Source organism: Ammospiza nelsoni, chromosome 26, assembly GCF_027579445.1.
Source record: "Ammospiza nelsoni isolate bAmmNel1 chromosome 26, bAmmNel1.pri, whole genome shotgun sequence".
Classification (NCBI taxonomy): Eukaryota; Metazoa; Chordata; class Aves; order Passeriformes; family Passerellidae; genus Ammospiza; species Ammospiza nelsoni.
In genome coordinates this window covers 4,249,605-4,269,214 of record NC_080658.1, presented here as the reverse complement: position 1 = coordinate 4,269,214, position 19,610 = coordinate 4,249,605, and the positions used below count along the sequence as shown (strand labels likewise).

General features: G+C 49.8%; 1 protein-coding gene across 2 annotated transcripts in view; it reads right to left on the bottom strand.

Moving 5' to 3' along the window:
- WNT3 (Wnt family member 3) overlaps window positions 1-19,610 on the bottom strand; it is a 28,604-nt gene continuing 8,994 nt past the window's right edge. Inside the window, exons 1-4 of one of the 2 annotated variants that reach the window (XM_059489382.1) lie at window positions 11,860-11,867; window positions 10,993-11,234; window positions 1,062-1,327; window positions 1-480 (exon numbers count right to left, since the gene is read on the bottom strand). In XM_059489382.1, the coding sequence (XP_059345365.1) occupies window positions 1-480; window positions 1,062-1,327; window positions 10,993-11,119 (873 nt within the window). In that variant the 5' untranslated portion in view covers window positions 11,120-11,234; window positions 11,860-11,867. Of the gene's footprint in view, window positions 481-1,061; window positions 1,328-10,992; window positions 11,235-11,859; window positions 11,868-19,610 lie in introns of those variants that run through there. The other variant, XM_059489381.1, reaches the window with a different exon arrangement.

The window sequence follows — 19,610 nt, the reverse complement described above, 5'->3', positions numbered from 1 at the left end:
TTACTTGCAGGTGTGGACGTCGTAGACCCGCGTGCACTCCTGGCAGCTGACGTAGCAGCACCAGTGGAAGATGCAGTGACATTTCTCCTTGCGCTTCTCAGTCCGCGTGTTGTGGCCGCGCCCGCAGCACAGCAGGTCGCAGCCGTCGATGCCGTGCGAGGTGACGTTGCACGTCCTGTCCCTCGTCCCAAAGGAGCCCGTCTCGGGGTTGGGCTCACAGAAATTGGGGGAGTTCTCGTAGTACACCAGGTCCCGCTCTGTTGGCGGCTTGAAGAGCGCGTACTTGGCCCTGAGGGTTTCCACCCAGCCCCGCGACTCGCGGTGCTTCTCCACCACCATCTCCGAGGCGCTGTCGTATTTGTCCTTCAGGTAGTCCCCGATGGCTCGGAAATCGGGCTGGGCCCACCAGCAGGTCTTGACCTCGCAGCTCCCTGAGAGCCCGTGGCACTTGCACTTGAGGTGCATGTGGTCCAGGATGGTCTGTGTGGGACAGAGCAGAGTCAGCAGCAGAAACAGCCACAGAATGGAACACAGGGTTTTGCCATAGACATGTTTTATGAAAAATCCTTTCCTGAGGATTTTTTCTCCTGAGAAGCTGAGAGGCCTCAGGAACAAAATGTAAACAATGGTTATCTGCTGCTGTGGAATGCAACAGGTGCATCTGGGATTGGTCTCATGTGGTTGTTTCTAATTAAAGGCCAATCACAGTCTCTGTCCGAGCCACAAGCCTTCATTATCATTCCTTCTTTCGTATTCTTAGCCAGCCTTCTGATGAAATCCTTTCTTCTATTCTTTTAGTATAGTTTTAATATAATATATATCATAAAATAATAAATCAAGCCTTCATGAAACATCATCTCTTCCCTCATCCTCAGAGCCCCGTGAACACAGTCACAGGGTTTGCTCTCCATCACCCACCTGTGCCACCTGAGCTTAAATGTCTGCTCTAAACTCAGTCTGGGAAGCCTCACCTTGAGTTTTGGGGGCAGTTTTGAGCCTGTCCCCAGTGCCCACTCAGCCTGTCCCAGTGGTCACCCAGCCTGTCCCCAGTGGTCACTCACCGTCCGGCCAGCCTCGTTGTTGTGCCGGTTCATGGCGGAGCGCGCGTCCGGCCGGTTCTCCCGCGCGTCCGCGAACTCCCGGGACACCAGCACCCCGAAGTCGGCGTCCTCGCTGCAGCCCCCCCACTTCCAGCCATCCCCCGGGGGCCCCTTGTGGTGGGAGTCACAGCCACAGATGGTGGAGGTGCCCTCGGCGCAGGAGCGGGTGACAGCGAAGGCCACCCCGGCCGAGGCGATGGCGTGCACGAAGGCGGATTCGCGCGTGGCTGCAAGACACAGAGCACTGCTGGGCTGCCACTGTTATAATTCCCGCAAAAATACCCCTTGCCCGAGATTTTCTCTTAGGAAGCAGAGAATCCTCAGCTCCTCCTGTGTTTTGCTGCTTTGGGATGTGTTTATTCAACATGGGAATTGTTTTAAGCTAATGACCGATCACCATCAGCTGTGTCGGGACTTGTAGCCATGATATTTTTTGAAAAATCCTTTCTTTACGATTTTTCCTCCTGAGAAGCTGAGAGGCCTCAGGGACAAACTATAAACAATGATTATCTGCTGCTGTGGAATGCAACAGGTGCATCTGTGACTGGTCTCATGTGATTGTTTCTAATTAATGGACAATCACAGTCAGCTGGCTCAGACTCTCTGTCCGAGATACAAACCTTTGTTATCATTCTTTCTTTTTCTATTCTTAGCCAGCTTTCTGATGAAATCCATTCTTCTATTCTTTTAGTATAGTTTTAATAGAATATATATAATAATAAATCAAGCCTTCTGAATCATGGAGTCGGATCCTCATCTCTTTCCTCACCCTCAGACCCCTGTGAACACCATCACAGGGACTCTAGAAGCAGCCACGAGTTTTCATTATCATCCTTGTTAAAACTTCTGTCTGTGTCCTTTCTCTATTTTTTTAGTATAGTTTTAGTATAGCATAATGTAATATAATATAATATAATATAATATAATATAATATAATATAATATAATATAATATAATATAATATAATATAATATAATATAATATAATATAATATAATATAGCCTTCTAAGAATATGGAGTCAAAATCACCATTCTCTCCCTTCAACCCTGCAAATTCAACAGTGTTCTCCTTCCCAGCCCCACCCAGCAGCCCCTAAACCTTGCTGAAAAGGTTGATTTTGTTAATTTGGAAAGGAGTTATTTTGTTAATTTGTTAATGAAGGTTTCCTGGAGCAGGAGGTGGGGCAGGGTGTGACTCCAGCTCCCTGCAGCATTTCCCAAACACAGGGCCCAGGATTTGATCCATGGGTGCTCAGGGGTAAACAAGGCATCAGTAGCAGCTTGAGGGGCCTCAGGAGGGAGTTACTGGAGTAATTCCTGGCCTGGGAACCCAGAGAGGGGCTCCATGCCAGGGGTTAGAAATGGAGGAGCTCGTTGATCTGGGGAAAGGCTTTGGATGATGCAGACACACTGTGGGAGAACATGGGCTTGACCTTGGCCTCACCCAGGCTCTCCCAAGCACTGTTTCTGTCTCAGAACCACCTTTCCCCTTGGGGACACCAGGGCTCAGAGCTCTGCAGACCTGCAGCTCCCTGGGCAGCGGCACCAGGCTGCTTCAGCCCACCTAAACATGGAGACTTCTCATATAGAGACTTCTCTAAATCCAGAGCAGATGTTGGGGTCAATGCAACCTTGTGCCAGGGTGCAGGAGAGGCTGGAGCTCAGGGGCTGTGGTGTCTGGGCTGGAGGGCTCTGACTGCTCTTGGGTCTGGCGTGGTCAGATAACGGGGAGAAATTTCTGCTGAGAAAATCACCTTGGAGCAATCTCTCAGCTGTCTCCTGCATCCCTGCCCTGTGCCTGGGGACAGCAGGCCCCTGGCCCCAGCCTCAGCCTCTCTGCAGACCCAAAAGCCAGCTTTGCCAAGCTGGGCTGATGCCAGGCTCTCAGGGGAGGTGGCTGTGGGTGGCTGCCAGCTGTGGGAATCCCAAATGGCATCTCCAAGCAGGGCTGCTCAGTCCTGGCTGTGCTGGCAGCACCCTGCTGAGGTTTTCATGTGCTTTCAGCTCCAACTCTTCCCTCCTTCACTGTGCCAGCAGGGATCCAGCCTGGAAAACCAGCCAGGTTATCCTCAGGGATCTCTCCCCAGCATCCCTGGGGCTGTGGGCACCGCTGGGGCTGTGGGCACCGCTGGAAGGTCCCTGCCCCAGTGGGGCGTTCCAGCCTCACCAAGGCTCTTTGGGTGGCCCAGAGCAGAGCAGAGCAGAGGAGCCAGCCCAGGACAGCCCGGGGGGACAGGGGGAGGACACGGGAGCGATGTGGCTCTGCTGGCCCTGGGAGGTGCGGATGGGCACGGGGCTGGGCTGGGCTGGCAGTGCCCTCCTGGCAGGGCCGCGATGGACACGGCTCCTGCAGCTGCCCCGTGTCCCCTGTGCCCCCATGCCCCCTGTACCCACGGTGTCCCCTGTGTCCCCCATAGCCCCCATGACCCCGGTGTCCTCCATGTCCCCTGTGCCTCCTATGCCCTCTATATCCCCCGTGCCCCCCATGTCCCCGTGTCCCCTGTGCGCTCCGTGTCCCCTGTGTCCTCCTTGTCTCCTATGCCTCCCGTGTCCCCTGTACCCCCTGTAACCCCTGTGTCCCTCGTGCCCCCCGTGTCCTCTGTACCCCTTGTACCCCCCGTGTCCCCTGTGCCCCCTATACTCCCAGTGTCCCCTGTGTCCCCCATGTCTCCCGTGTCCCCTGTACCCCCCATGTCCCCCCATACCCCCCATGCCCCTCATGTCCCCCATGCCCCCTGTACCCCATGGCCCCCTTGTCCCCTGTACCCCCCATGCCCCTCGTGTCCCCTATGCCCTCCGTGTCCTCTGTGTCCCCTATGTCCCCTATACCCCCCAGGTCCCCCGTGTCCCTCATACCCCTCGTGTCCCCATGTCCCCCGTGCCCGCCATGTCCCCCATACCCACCGTGTCCCCTGTGCCCCCGTGCTCTCTGTGTCCCCCGTGTCGCCTGTGCTCTCCATATCCCCCATACCCCCTGTACCCCCCATGCCCCTCGTGTCCCCCGTGCCCCCCGTACCCTCCATGTCCCCGTGTCCCCGCTCGGTGCCAGCACAGGGGGGGATCGAGCTGCCACCCCCAAACCGCTCGGTGCCTTGAAACCCTGGCCGGGCTCCGGGCGAGGAGCCGGGAGAATTTCCCAGAGACGAAAGGCGGGAGCGGCGTTCCCAGAACCAGGGGAGGGGCTGGCGAGGGAGGATTAGAGCCGCCTTGACAGTGCACCACTGCGACTGTCTCCCAGCCAGCCCCGTTACCTGCTGGGACACTCAATTTGCCATTGTTCCCTCGGTGTCACACTGTATTACCCGCATAATGCGGAATGTTTCCGCCGGCCAGCGTACCCACGGCACAGAGCGCTGGCATTCCCCAGGAGCACCTCGTAGCAACGGGGCAATGTTCCCCTGTCCTGCCGTCACCCTCCAATCCCGCCAGCCCGGCTGGGAAATCCCTTTTGAAGGCGCTCCCCAGCCCCCCAGAATGGCTAAAGGGCGTGTGAATGCGGCAGCGATTTGAAACGACTGCGGCGCTGCGATGGTATCGCTCGCCCTGCCTCACAGTAGGGGAGGAAGCTTAGCTCTTTCTCATCGCTATAAGCTTATTTTTCTCTCTCTGCCTTCTCTGCTTTTCCCTCCCCCCCTCCCGTTAAGCTGCTGAGTTTATATCGAGCCGGCCCCCTGATCCCACACACCCCTGTTTAGATGCAAATGACTGCGGGTGTCATGGCTGAGAAAAGCCCCGGGTTATCGTGGTGCGGGTCTTTTGCCTTTTCACAGCTCGTGGCAGGGGCTTAGCCCAGCTCACCGGGACCCCCGAGGGCAGCCCGGGCCCAGCTGCCAACCCTGCACCTGCCCTGGCCTGGAGCATCCCCTGGGGCAGAGGGGACAGGGGAGTGGGGACCAGCATCCCTGGGGAGCTCCATGGGCTGCAGGGAGCGTCCTTCTGCACCTTCCTCCATCCTTGTGACCTTCCTCATCCTTCTTCATCCTTCCTTCATCCTTCTGCACCTTCCTCCATCCTTCTGCACCTTCCTCATCCTTGTGACCTTCTTCATCCTTCTTCATCCTTCCTTCATCCCTCTGCACCTTCCTCCATCCTTCTGCACCTTCCTCCATCCTTCTGCACCTTCCTCATCCTTGTGACCTTCTTCATCCTTCTGCACCTTCCTCCATCCTTCTGCACCTTCCTCATCCTTGTGACCTTCCTCATCCTTCTTCATCCTTCCTCCATCCTTCTGCATCTTCCTTCATCCCTGGGGTGCTCCATGGGCTGCAGGGAATATCCTTCTGCACCTTCCTCCATCCTTCTTCATCCTCCTTCATCCTTCTTCACCCTCCTTCATCCTTCTTCACCCTCCTTCATCCTTCTGCACCTTCCTCCATCCTTCTTCATCCTTCTTCTACAGTCTGCACCTTCCTTCATCCTTCTTCACCTTCCTCCAGACTCCTGCACTTTCCTTCATCCCTTTTCACCTTCCTCCATCCTTCTTCACCCTCCTCCATCCTTCCTTTATCCTATTTCATCCTTCTTCAACTTCCTCCATCCTTCTTCACCTTCCTCATCCTTCTGCACCTTCCTTCACCCTCCTTCACCTTCCTCCATCCTTCTTTACCTCTCTCCATCCTTCTTCACCTCCCTCCATCGTTCTTCACTTTCCTCCATCCTTCTGCACCTTCCTCCATCCTTCTTCATCCTTCTTCTATGGTCTGCACCACAGGCTGCAGGGGAATCTCAGATTTGCTGCCTGGAGCATTTCCTCTTCCTCTTCCTCTTCCTCTTCCTCTTCCTCTTCCTCTTCCTCTTCCTCTTCCTCTTCCTCTTCCTCTTCCTCTTCCTCTTCCTCTTCCTCTTCCTCTTCCTCTTCCCCTTCCCCTTCCCCTTCCCCTCCCTCTCCCTCTCCTCCACTGCCCTTGGTGTCTGCAGAGCTGCTCCTCTCTCATGTCCTCAACCTACTCTTCTCAGGCCACACTTACTTAACCAGATTTTTAACCAGATTTTTTGGCCAGATTTAACCAAAATCCTGGATTTCCTACCCAGAAAATGGTGATTGTTCCCCCCAGAGCAATGTGTGGCTGCTGGCTCAGCCCTGGTTGGGACAGGGCTTGGCTGGAGGAGCCATTGGCTTTAGATAAGAGCTGACCTTATTTTGCAAAGAAAAGGGAAAGGAGGGAAGGGCAAAGCAGGTTTTTCTGTTTTTCTTCCCTCCTCATCCCAGACCGCACACCTGCAGTATAAATCATCCTGGAGAATCTGCTTGTGAAAACATGAGCTTACCCAACATTCAGGGGTTGGTTTTTTGGGTTTTTTTTCATGGCCTGGGTTAGAAAATAAGACACAAAAAAAGAAAATGTAGAATCACAGAACTACAGAACAGTTTGGGTTGGGAGGGACTTTGAAGCCCATCCAGTGCCACCCCTGCCGTGGCAGGGACACCTTCCACTGTCCCAGGGGATTCCAAACCTTGGCCAGCCTGGCCTTGGGCACTGCCAGGAATCCAGGGGCAGCCCCAGCTGCTCTGGGAATTCCATCCCAGCCCCATTCAGGGAGGGCAGCCCTGAGCCCCCACAGTGGCAGCAGAGCTCACAGCCTGGAGGATGCCCCAGGGAGGGTTGGACACACATTTGGACATGAGGGTCTGCTCAGCTGAGCCCTCCTCCACTGGATGTGACCATGGTTAACAAGCTTGCAGCTCCTTTAAAATGAAATTACCCTCAGTTTCTTTTCAGCCTCTATTAGAAATGATTTTGAAAAATCATTTCTAATAGAAAAATTTTTGATGCTGTTGTAGTGAGAGCTGCACCTTTGAAGCTTTTCCAAAATAGCCTCAATCCACCTGAGGGAGCAGCAGCTGAGATGATCCAAGTGAGAACTGACAGGGGATTTCCCCCAGGTGTTTGTGAGGTGAAACCACAATCCTTTGTTGGCCAAATGCAGGGTGTGAGCTGGGACAGGGATTGTCCAGGTTTGGGTTTGGGTTTGGGTTTGGTTTGGGTGTGCTGGAGGTGAGGAAAAGGGAATGTGACAATGGTGGCCACAGGATCCAGAATAGAATAGAATAGAATAGAATAGAATAGAATAGAATAGAATAGAATCGAATCCATAATTATGGATTATTATCCAGATTATGGGCCCAAACCTCTTGGTTTTAGGATCACCTAAAGGGGCTCCAGGAGAGCTGGGGAGGGATTGGGGATGGAGGGACAGGACACAGGGAATGGCTCCCAGGGCCAGAGGGCAGGGATGGATGGGATATTGGGAATTAGGAATTGTGGGATCCATCCCTGGAATGGATTTCCCAGAGCAGCTGTGGCTGCCCCTGGATCCCTGGCAGTGCCCAAGGTCAGGCTGGACAGGGTTTGGAGCCCCCTGGGACAGTGGAAGTGTCCCTGTCATGGCAGGGGTGGCACTGGGTGGGCTTTGTCCAACCCAACCCTGTAGCTATAATATTTTATGGAAAATCCTTTCCTTAGGATTTTTCCTTCCAAGAAGCTGAGAAGCCTCAGGAACAAAATGTAAACAATAATTATCTGCTGCTGTGGAATGCAACAGGTGCATCTGTGATTGGTCTCATGTGCTTGTTTCTAATTAATGGACAATCACAGTCAGCTGTCTGGACTGCCTCAGTTAGTCACAAGCCTTTGTTATAATTCCTTTTCTATTCTTTCATCCTTCTGATGAAATCCTTTCTTCTATTCTTGTAGTACAGTTTCAATATAAAATATATAATAAAATAATAAATCAGCCTTCTGAAACAGGGAGTCAGATCCTCATCTCTTCCCTCATTCTGGGACCCCTGTGAACACCACCACACAACCCAACCCCATCTGTGACTCCTGTCCCATCCAAGGGAGAAGCTGAGTGGCACCAGATGCTCTTTAAAAGGTCCTTTCCAGCTCAGACTGTCCCTCTGAAGGCCCAGGAGTGTCCCCCGCTGTTGAAGATTGCAGTGCAAGATGTTTTCTATTACCATCTGTATGGCAGATCATCTTTATCAAAGTGGTTATCTTTGCTTTATCTCTCTCTTTGAGTGACCACATTCACACCTCCCTCGGGAGGGGACATTGCTGATAACAGCTATTGAATGTCCCTGCATGGCTGATAAGAACTATAACATCCCATTGGGAGATGTGAGCCCAGGGGGAGGAGCCAAGCATTGCTGCCCAGATATAATCCAGAGGTTCTGAGACACCAGCACGGCTTTCTGCACTGGATTCCCCAGAGGAACAGCAGCTGCCTCTCCTTCCACTGGATCTTCAGAGGCAGAATACATCCTTCTCTGCAGATCCCCCCTGCTCCAACAGAACCACCCCTGACACTGCAGGAGGGCTGAGCCACAATTCCAATGGCACTGCCACCAACACCCTGACCCACAGGGTGTCAGGCTGGGTTCTGACTCTGTCAGTGTTGTTCTAGTGCACTGCATTGTTTATTTTACCCTTTTTTTTCCCCCTTCCCTATTAAAGAACTGTTATTTCCTGCCCCCATATTCTTTTGCCTGAGAGCCCCTGAATTTAAAATTTATAGCAATTCAGAGGGGTGGAGAGGGTTTACATTCTCCATTTCAGGGGAGACTCCTGCCTTCCTTAGCAGACTCCTGCCTTTCCAAGACTCCAGCCCTTGTCAGGGACCAGCAGAGCTGCTCCCACCCTCCTCACATCTGCCAGGACCTCTCAGCTCTGTCACCAACCTCTGAGCTCAATCACATCCCCTTCTCTCCTCCCTCAAACCCTACAAAGACTCTGGTTTTTCTCTGCTGCAGACTCTGGGAATCTCAAAGCCTCCCTGTGTTCCTCAGTGCCACCAGTCCCATCCTCAATCTGCTCATTAATTTTGAAGGCAGCAAGGAAAAGACACAAGAACGGTTCAAAAAAATATGAATAATCCCCAGCATCAGATGGGCTGGGCTTTGATGTGTCCTCCTTTGCAGATGATGCTGTTTATTTTTAACTGCTCCACTTACAGGTGAGTGAGACACCAGGATAAATCCACCCTGGGAGCCTGGCAGGGCTGTCTGGAGTGGGAAAATAAGGATATATCCAACGTGCTCACTCATTTTTCTCCATCTGTCAGAAGATTTTCAGAGCTCTGGGTGATATTTTACCTTGTCAGCTCGGGGTATGTGGAGATGCTGAGGCAAGTCCACACTTGAGGCTTTGCTCGAGCCCCTGCAGCCGAAAAGAATCTTAAAATATTCTCCATAAATTCAAAGTTCACTTTGCTCATTACAGGGAGGATGGTTCAAATCTGATCTTTAAGTGCTTTCCTGCTGACAGAAATGGTGCTGAGAGATTTTCAGTGTCTCAATGTTTGAGCAGTTCTTTCATGACTTGTTTAGAATTTTTATGACGGGTTTTTAGTGACCATTTTTGAAGAAAATTAAAACTTTCTGATCTTTTAAGTGCTGAAATTTTGGACAGGCTTTAATTAGGCAACAAATCAGAGTATATTGAGCCCTGCTGATAAGTTATTTGGTAGTAAATATAAGAGTTACCCCAAAATACAGCCTGGCACAACAGAGGGGGAATGAATCTCATGGTGCCTATTAGTGTTTTAATAAGGTTTGACAATCCTGGCTCCTGCAAAGAATCCCACATTAACACAAAGGAATAATTTTCACTGAAATTCTCAACTGACATTTCTGGGATCTGAAACGATACCTACTCTTACTGGGAAGCTGAAACTTGAAAAAAAAAAAAAAAAAGGATTTTATGAACTGTTTCTTTGCAGAATTTTGGAGCTTTGAAGGAAAGATTCACCAGAACTCCTGAATTCTGCAGGGGACTGATGGGAAATAGTTCAAAGTTCTGCTCTCACCCCAATTTCTCCAGTTCCTTGAAGTCTGTACCATAAAATTCCCATTTCCAAAGCATCACTGCAAACAATAATTTCTGTGCAGCAAAGAAATTATTGCAGGGACCCAGTGGTGTCAACACCCAGGAAGAGGAGGGGGAATTATTTTTGTTGTGTTTATGAAGCTGTGAAAACAAGATATCACCTGTGGATGTCCCTTGTGCTGAATGTGGCACAGAATGAACAGAATCCACGGGAGAAAATGGAGATTTTTATCCACTGGGAGCTTTTAATTCACCACTTGGTTCAGTTTTGTGGGGATGCCTTTTTCATCTGCGCTCTGGGGCATCTGAGATTATCATGGGGCTGTGCTGGGGAGGGTCAGGATGGAGCTCAGGGAAAGGTTCTGCCCCCAGAGGGTGCTGGCACTGCCCAGGGAATTTCAGAGCTCCAGGAGGGTTTGGACACCACTCCCAGGGATGCCCAGGGTGGGATTGTTGGGGCGTCTGGGCAGGGCAGGAGCTGGGCTGGATGTTCCCTTCAAACTCAGAGAATTTTGTGATTCTATGATTTGTTCCTCCAGCCTCTCCTTCCAACCTGTTTTGGGGCCCTTTCTCACTTTTTCCAGTGTAAAGCCCAGGGGAGCTCAATCTACAATCCTGGTGTACCCCAAAGCCCAGGGGAGCTCAAATCACAATCTTGTGTACCCAAAGCCCGGGGCAGCTCAGTGCACAATCCTGGTGTACCCCAACACCCTGAGGAGCTCAATGCACAATCCTGGTGAATCCCAAAGCCCAGGGGAGCTCAGTACACATCCCTGGTGCATCCCAAAGCCCAGAAGAGCTGTGGGGAGCTCAGTACACATCCCTGATGAACCCCAAAGCCCAGGGGAGCTCAGTACACAATCCTGGTGGACCCCAAAGCCCAAAGAAGCTCAATGCCCAATTCTGGTGCATCCCAAAGCCCAGAGAAGCTGTAGGGAATTCAATCCACAATCCTGGTGCATCCCAAAGCCCAGAGGAGCTCAGTACACAATCCTGGTGCACCCCAAGAACCCAGGGAAGCTGTCCCAGCCCTACCCCTAGCCCAGCTGCCCCCTCAGGTTTACCTTTGTCCAGGACAGGCCCGAAGATGGCCAGGCTGTCATCGATGGTGGTGCAGTTCCAGCGGCGGCCCCGGAACTGGTGCTGGCACTCCTGGATGCCCAGCTTCACCCCCTCGGCCACGCTGGGCATGATCTCGATGTAGTTGCGGCAGAAGCGGAGCTGCTTGGGCACCAGGCCGGGGATGGAGCCACAGAGGATGGGCTGGGAGCCCAGGGAGCTGTACTGCTGGCCCAGGGCCAGGGACCTGCAGGGACACGGACAGGGACAGCTCTCGTCACTGAGAGCAGCAGGCACCAGGTCCTAAGGGCGTCTCTTAGGGGAAAGCAGTAGGAAGTGTTGGGTGTTGGGGAAGATGAAACAGAAAAGCCTTATAAATATGATTGTCTGGCAAAAGATTTTGAGAACATGGAAACTATAATTGGGATTGAAATGAAAGCAAGCTTTGAGATCCCTCAGTTACTGAAGAACAGGAAAACAATGGTGGGGCTGGCTGAAGGTGATTCCCTTTTGATGGAACAACATCCTCTGCTTGCAGACAGGCCCAAGGGTCAGAGCAGACCCTACAGCTTGGCAGAAGGGGCCCAAAGAGGAGTTTGTAGGGTTTAAAATGTAACACAGTATGGTAATGTAGTGATTCTTATAGGCTGTATGTGAATGCTATAGGATTTGTATCTTGTACTAGATTGGTTAGTGAGAATTAGAATATTCAACACAGAAGAAGATTTATTGTATTGGAATGGGAACCTTGCTCTCTTACCCTTTTACTTTCTCACCCTCTCATCCTCTCTCCCCCTCTCTTCTCTCAGCCTGCTCTGAGCTGTGTTTGGCAGCTCCCAGCAGGGCCCTGCACTTGACCCTTTAAAATAAACCCCAAATTCCACAACCTGGCTGCAGAGATCTCTCATCTCCATCCATCCCCACCGTCCTACCCCCGACGCTCCTACAGTTGGGAAGGATGAAGGTTTGACAAAAAGGTATCACAGATATGTGTGTGCTTGGCAGAAAGATTTTGGAATGTAAAATCTGAAGAAGGAATAGGAATGAAAGCAAGTTTTGATATAGAAGAAAAGAATTGCTGAGCCCTGTGATGGTGTTCACAGGGGTCTTAGGATGAGGGAAGAGATGACGATCTGACTCCATGTTTCAGAAGGCTTGATTTATTATTTTATGATATATATTATATTAAAACTATACTAAAAGAATAGAATAAAAGTTTTCATCAGAAGGCTAAGAATAGAAAAAAAAGGAATTAATAACAAAAGCTTGTGTCTCGGACAGAGAGTCTGAGCCAGCTGACTGTGATTGGCCATTAATTAGAAACAACCACATGAGACCAATCCCAGATGCACCTGTTGCATTCCACAGCAGCAGATAACCATTGTTTACATTTTGTTCCTGAGGCCTCTGAGCTTCTCAGGAGGAAAAATCTTACGGAAAGGATTTTTCATAAAATGTGTCTGTGACAGAGCCCTAACCAAGGAGGCAAAGGGTATTGAGAGGAGCAGCAGATTTGTCTTTACAAACAAGCTGTGGGTCTGCTGGTAGATAAAACTAGCACTGGGAGATAGAAGAAACAATGGGAAGGGTTCCACTGATTGATGAATGGAAAAAGATATTTGGTTTTACAAATAAACTTTAGGTTTGCTGATAAATGAAATTAGACATTGAAAGATGGAAGAAATAATGGGGAAGAAAAACCCCTAAATTCCATAAGAATTAAAAATTTAAAGGGAGGGTTATATATTTGAGGGAAATCTTTGGTATCAGGTGTTTTGGGAATTTTTTACCTCTCAAGTACCTCAGCCATTGGGGAAGAGAGAGGGAAATGTGGGAAATTGGGATCAAAAGGAAGCTGCATCCTCCAAAAATTTGAGAGATACCAGGAAAATGCCCCATGGCCTCTCCCTTTACTGGAATAAAGTCAAAGGACTCCTCTGTCTCCTTTTTGGACATAAACCTCTGGTATTTGTAGATTAATTTTCCTAACAGTATGTTAATTAGAAGGGGTTTTTATGAATTAGAGCAAAGGATAAACCCACCCCAAACAAGAAGATGTTTTTACCAAGCACAAAGATAGCACAGGCAAACAAAACAAGTTGTAAGTAGAAAAAAGGTCTCAGAATTTTCCACTGCAAGAAAACTGAAAAACAACTCCCAGCTTAAACTGTAATGTACTGACTTTCAGGGATTGGAGAACAGTAACATGAATATGGTAATTACAGTAGTTATGATAGGCTAGAGATAAAAGTTAAAGTGTAGATTGGTTCTACTGTATGAAGATGCTCAGCAAAGAAAAGTATAGAATGCATTGTAACCAAAAGAAAAGTATAGAATGCATTGTAACCTAAGCTAAGGGTCTCTGGAGCTGACAGCTGTAGGCACAGCTCTGTCAGCCACAACCCTGGACTGCTGGAACCTCTTGGATGGAATAAACTGCATTTTGAAGAGCCACCTGGAGTCCTGCATCCCTCATTTCAGCTCTTACAGAGAAGCTCACAGAAAAAGAGAAAGCAATTCTTATTTCTATTTACTGCTCCTGTTATTTGGCAAATGTGGAATATGTTATGGGGATTGTTTACCTACAGTGATTTGTTGATTAGACACTAGTGAAAGTTGTTTTGATTCCTTAGTTAACTGAGTCAAAAAACTGTGTCCTGACTGTCTCAGACAGCATTCTTTAGTATTCTTTAGTATAATATTTTCTTTAGTATGTAATTTAGTATTTAGTATTCTTTAGTATAGTGTCTCTTTAGTATGTAATTTAGTATAGTATTAGTGCAATATACTATAGCTTAATAAAGCAATTGTTCAACCTTCTCAATCATGGAGTCAGAGCACATTATTCCCTACATTAGGATCACCCTACATCAATAGGGGACAGTGGCAGGGCTGGGGAACACCCCCATGCCTGGCCATGCCCTGTCCTGGTGCCGCTAATCACCCCAACCCTGCTCCAACCATGCCCAGGGGCGTGGGATACGGATTTGTAGGGAATTCTCCAAGCCTGGCAGAAGGCTCACACAGGGTGCAAACCTGGACACAAGAAATGCTGACTTGGAAATGCTGTGGAACAGGGCAGACATTGCTGAGAGAGAAATCTCACCTTGTCCTGGCGACCCCAGGAAACTCAACATCACACCTGCTGTAATATTCTATTTTAATTCTATAACTCCTATTTTAATTCTGGTGCTCTGCTGACTGCAGCCCTTCGTGGGCAGGGGAACACACAAATTCTTGGGATTGCCTGAAGATCAACTGCAGCAGCAGGGAAAATTTTGCAAGTCAAAGCATGCAATGGGTGTTCATATCTGAGAGGGGAAATGTCAGGTCTTGACTGACTGGGGAACAGACCAAACCTGACAGAATTCCAATGAGGAGAGGGACTGGAAAGCAGCTTTTCACTCAGGAATCCCCCTCTGAGCGTGTCTGGAGGTTGGAACTTTTACAAAGAAGTGACACCTGTGTCACCACAGACTCCCCACCCAGCTCTGTAGTCCTCAGGGGTCAGCAAAACAGAGTAAAAATTCATTTTTTAAAAGGACATTAGAGACTGATGGCCCAGCCAGGGTAAGGGCAGGAATGGGATGTGGGGTTTGAATGTTTAATTCAGTTTTCTTTATCTCTTCCACAACCCATCCTCCCTCCAGGAGATCTCTTCTGTTCATGGGCCATTAATTATTAATTATCTTCTGTCCATGGCCAGTGAGTGTCCCTGCATGGCTGATCAAATGCCATCATCCCATGGGGAGATGTTCCGCCCAGGGGAGGAGCCAAACATTTCTACCTGGATACAATCTGAGGTTTCAAACATTCCTACCTGGATACAATCTGAGGTTTCAAGCATTCCTACCTGGATACAATCTGGGGTTCGGGACACCACAGCAGCCTTTGCCCACTGCATTGCCAGAGGAGCAGCTTTCTGCTGGCCTGCATTGCCAGAGGGAGCCCAGGCCCATCTGCAGCAGCCCTGGAGCTGCAGAGGAAAACTCCCCCCTTGTGCAGGATCCCTGCTGCAGCAGAGCCACAGCTGGCACTGCAGGAGGGCTGAGCCCCCCTGGGATGGGGCTGGGACACCACCCTGGCACACAGGGAGTCAGCTCCTGCTCTGACTGTGTGTCTTTTTTGGGTTTTTTTTTGGTCCTATTGCATTTGTATTTTTGATTTTCCTAATAAACACCTGTTATTCTTACTCCCATACCTTTGCCTGAGAGCCCCTTAATTTAAAAATTATAATAATTCAGAGAGAGGCATTTACATTTTCCATTTCAGGGGAGGCTCCTGCCTTCCTCAGCAGACACCTGGATTTCAAACCAAGACATTTGTTGCAGATTCTCTCACACTGAGTGTCCTCAAAGGGAGCAGAGATGGAGCTGCAGGTCTGAGCCCTTCTGAGAGGGGGAATTGTTACCCTGACCTTGATGCATCAAAGCCCATTGGGTGGAAACCAGCTGAGTTTAGCTGAAGAGATGTCAAACCAACCCCCAGAGGACCCCTGAGCTGCAGAGTCCATCTCTTGGAACTGGAATTGTGTTTGGGACATGGAGGGCTCAGAAATTCCTGTTGAAAGGACAAGAGGAATGGGGGATGCCAGAGGATCAGGAATGCTCTCCTGGGGGAAGCAGGGACCTCTCTTCTCCCCCAGCACCGGGCAGGATGAGCTGGGGAAGGAGTGACCAGCTCCAAGTTGAGCTGCCAGGCAGAAAAAGCCATCGTGACCCCCTGGCACTGAGCAAAGCCCAGGAGATGCTGCCAGAGGAGCCTGGTGAGGTGTCTGAGGGTGAGAGCCACAAATGTCACCTCTGGGAGCAGTCAGGGCGTGGCACGGCCTCAGTGGCATCTCCAGGGGAGTGCAGCCACCCCCTGACACCCAGCAGAGACATCCAGGGGCAGGAGGACAGGGTGGTGTTGATGGAATTGGATTCCTCAGCTCTGGATTTTCCTCCTGGACATGTCCGGGGTAGTTCTGTCCTTCTGTTTGCTCTGTGGAGCTGTGGCTGGGGCTGTGCTGTCTCACCCAGGCTCTGCTTCAGGGCTGGGGTGGTTTAAGCTCTCACCAGACACTGTTATAGAAGCTGGGGTGGTTTAAGCTCTCACCCAGGCTCTGTTATAGGAGCTGGGGTGGTTTTAAGCCTCCTCCCTGTTGTAAATGGGATGTTAAACACGGGCAGGGGACAAAGGAGCAACAGCAGCGAGCTGAGGCAGTGGCTTATGCTGACAGTTTGATCAGTCTATTGGAAAGACTTCTGAGAGATTGTTTAGTTACAGTGGGGAGAAGGGGAAGATTAAGACTTTGTGTCCAGCAGGAGAGGGCAGGACAATGGATGCTGAGAGGGGATTCAGACCGGGAGGTGCAAAGGCACAAATCTCAAAATAAATACCAGTGCCCAACACTTGTTGCAGATTTTCTTACACTGAGTATCCCCAAATCCAGCCTGTGCTAGCAGAGGAGGACGGCACAGGGGCTGTTGTGTGTGTGGGGATCAATATTATCAATATTCCTGAATACATCAATATTCTCTGACAGAAGTTAAAGTCCTCCAGCAGCCTTTGGTAAAACACCTGAGCTCTGCAGGGCATGGCCAGGGCACAGGAGTTGGGCACACCATGAGTCCAAGGCAACTCAAATTTCAAATAATAACTGTGATAACTGGAAGGCACACAGGGATCTCAGGCTCCCTGGTGGTGGAGGAGGAAGGACAGAGGTTCCCTACTGTATTTAGGGAGCATTTGATGTAGGGAATGATTGGTAATTGATTTAAAAGGCTGAATAATTTTTAAATTAAAATTATATTATATTTATATTTGTTATAGTTATGTTAAAGAGATATATTATAATGATAATAAAGAGATATATTATATTATATTACATTATATTATTACCACATACTATCATATCATATCATATCATATCAATCTTATTATCACATCATATTATACTATACATTAAAGAAAAATTTGTGATTGTTTAATTTAGGATATAACTTTTATTTAATTGGTTAAGGCAATAAAATAACTTTTACTGCTGTTCAATTAACTAAATTATTTCAGGTAAATAATTTCCTTAGCGCATTTCACATGTGTAAAAATAACAGGAGTAGCAAGTAGAGATAAGAACTATTTTTCTCTTCTTCGTTTTGTGCTTCTGTAGGGAAAAACTTGTTATGACTCCATGCAACTTTCTCTTCACCAGGCTAAACAGCCCTAATTCTCCCAGCCTGTGGTTTTGCTCTAGCCCTGACTGATGCCTTGTGCAGGCTGAACTAGAACAGAGGCTGGACAGAGCTAAAGAATAAAGCAAGGATTTATTAAAAGGACTCAGTGGATCCACCTTGGGCAGCACAAGGGCCCAGCCAGGGCTACACCCAAGATGAACCAAAATGGTCACAAAATGCCCCACTGGTCAAGGGGTCTCTCGCTTTTATAAGTTCTCCTCCATTTGCACGTTGCTAATTGTCCAAATTAGCAATTTGCTAATTGTCCAATTCCAGCTCTAGCCCATGCAGCCCCATCCTTGTTTTTCTCTCTCCAGCCCACAGTGTTTGTGCTCTTGGGCCTAAGATTTGGATCATTTGTCCTTGGTCCCCACCTGGAGCAGGAATTGTTTTGTCTCCCTGCTCTGTGAACAGAGCTCACCATCCCATAATGTGAACCCAGACCTACACACTAAAGCAGCACGGAACCTGAAAAATAGAAAAGCTCAAACCTGAGGCATCAACCCCACATCCAATCCCTGGTGGCACCTGAACTAAGCTAAGTCAAATTTTACCCTTGCCTTGAGGTTCCTGGGAAGGAGGTAGCAGCACCTACACTGAGTTTTGGAGCAGAGCCAGTGTGGCACATGGTTCCATCTTTCCTGCAAAATCCATGGCAGTTTATGCCTCACGCCTTCCCAGAGCCCAGAACCTTCCACTCCAAGTGCTTTGCTCTCCATGGAAGAAGAATAACACAGTAGTAAAGCAGCCTCAATTTTTACCACAAGAAACCACCAGGACTGGTTCTAGACCCAGTTTCCACAAGATTCAATTTGGTTTTTCCCCACAAGAAACCACCTGATCCAGGACTAGTTCTAGATCTAGTTTCTACAAAATTCAGTTTGGTTTTTCCGTTCTGGATTTGACACAAGACACTTTGAGGCCCAGTTCCTCCAGCTCAGACAGAATCCATGTCTCAGTCTTAGCCACAGTGCCCAGGATGGGCAGCCCAGCTGACCACTGTCCCCAGTGACCACTGTCCCCTCTGTCCCCTCCCTGCCAGGCTCCTCCTTCCTGTTTAACCCCAGGCTGTTCATGGGAGCAGAACCAGCCTAGGCATTTCAGTCCTGGTCTCAGGGCTCAAGGAAGGACTCCCCAAAGAGGGGCAGCCCAGGGATCCCCCTTAGATCCCCCCCCCCCAGCTGTGCCACAGCTGAGTGGATGTGGCAATTCCCACCCACGGGGTGTTTTCCATCATGTTTGGGTGTTGGGAAGCCACTTCCCAGTGCCAAACTGTGACTCACCCTGGGTGATTTCAGCACAGTTGGCACCGAACACTTCTTGAGGCCACCCACCACCACAAAGGGACTCCCCAAACTGGAATTTGTCTCCCCAAACTGGAGTTTGCATCCCCAAAGTGGAGTTTGCCTCCCCAAAGGTACTCCCCAAACTGGAGGCATGGCTGGAGGGCTTGGCTGACCAGTGGGAGATGACCAGCACCCTCACTGGCCTCAGTGGAGAGCTGCTCCTTCCTTCCCTGCATTTCTGATGCTCATTCTGGTCCCAGTGTCCTCTCCCCTGTCCCTGCAGGACACATTTCCCTCCCCAGTGCCAGCTTTGGGAAGGAGGCAGGAGAGGAATGGCTGGCAGTGGCAGCGAGGGGACAGCAGGATCACAGCCCTGCCAGGACCCAAACAAACCCCAGCGTCTCTCTTTGGAGGACAGCTTTTACAGCACTGAAAATCTCACTGTGTTTACTGCGGTCACAGCCTGGAAGCCTGCATTTGCATATGCAAATCGTATGCATTTATGTAAATTCCGGGTGGAATAATATTATCACGGTCTCTGCAGAATAGATCCTCAGCCATGGCAAATCAGTGGATTGTGTTTTCCAGGCGGGAGTGGCGCTGCTTTGAGCAGGCATTGCTGAACAGAACATTTCTATCTGGAGGGGGGAGAACAATGCAGGACCCGCTCCTGGGCACTCCCAGTCCCTTGGCAGCAACTTCATTCACATTCCTGCAGAGAAGCAGCTCCAGTCCCATCCCCAGCACCAGCTCCATCCCCATCCCATCCCCATCCCTATCTCCATTCTCATCCCCAATCCCATACTCCAATCTCAGCCCCATTCCCATCCCATTCCCATCCCATCCCATCCCATCCCATCCCATCCCATCCCATCCCATCCCATCCATCTCTGTCCCCACTGACCACTGCCCTCTCTGCCCCCTCTGTCCCCTCCATGCCAGGGTGGCACATGGTTCCATCTTTCCTGCAATATTTCTGGCAGTTTGTGCCTCACACCTTTCCAGAACCTTCCACTCCAAGTGCTTTGCTCGCCATGGAAAGAGAATAACAGGACCCAGTAGTAACGCACCTCATTTTTCACCACAAGAAACCACCAGGACTGGTTCTAGGTCTGGTGTCTA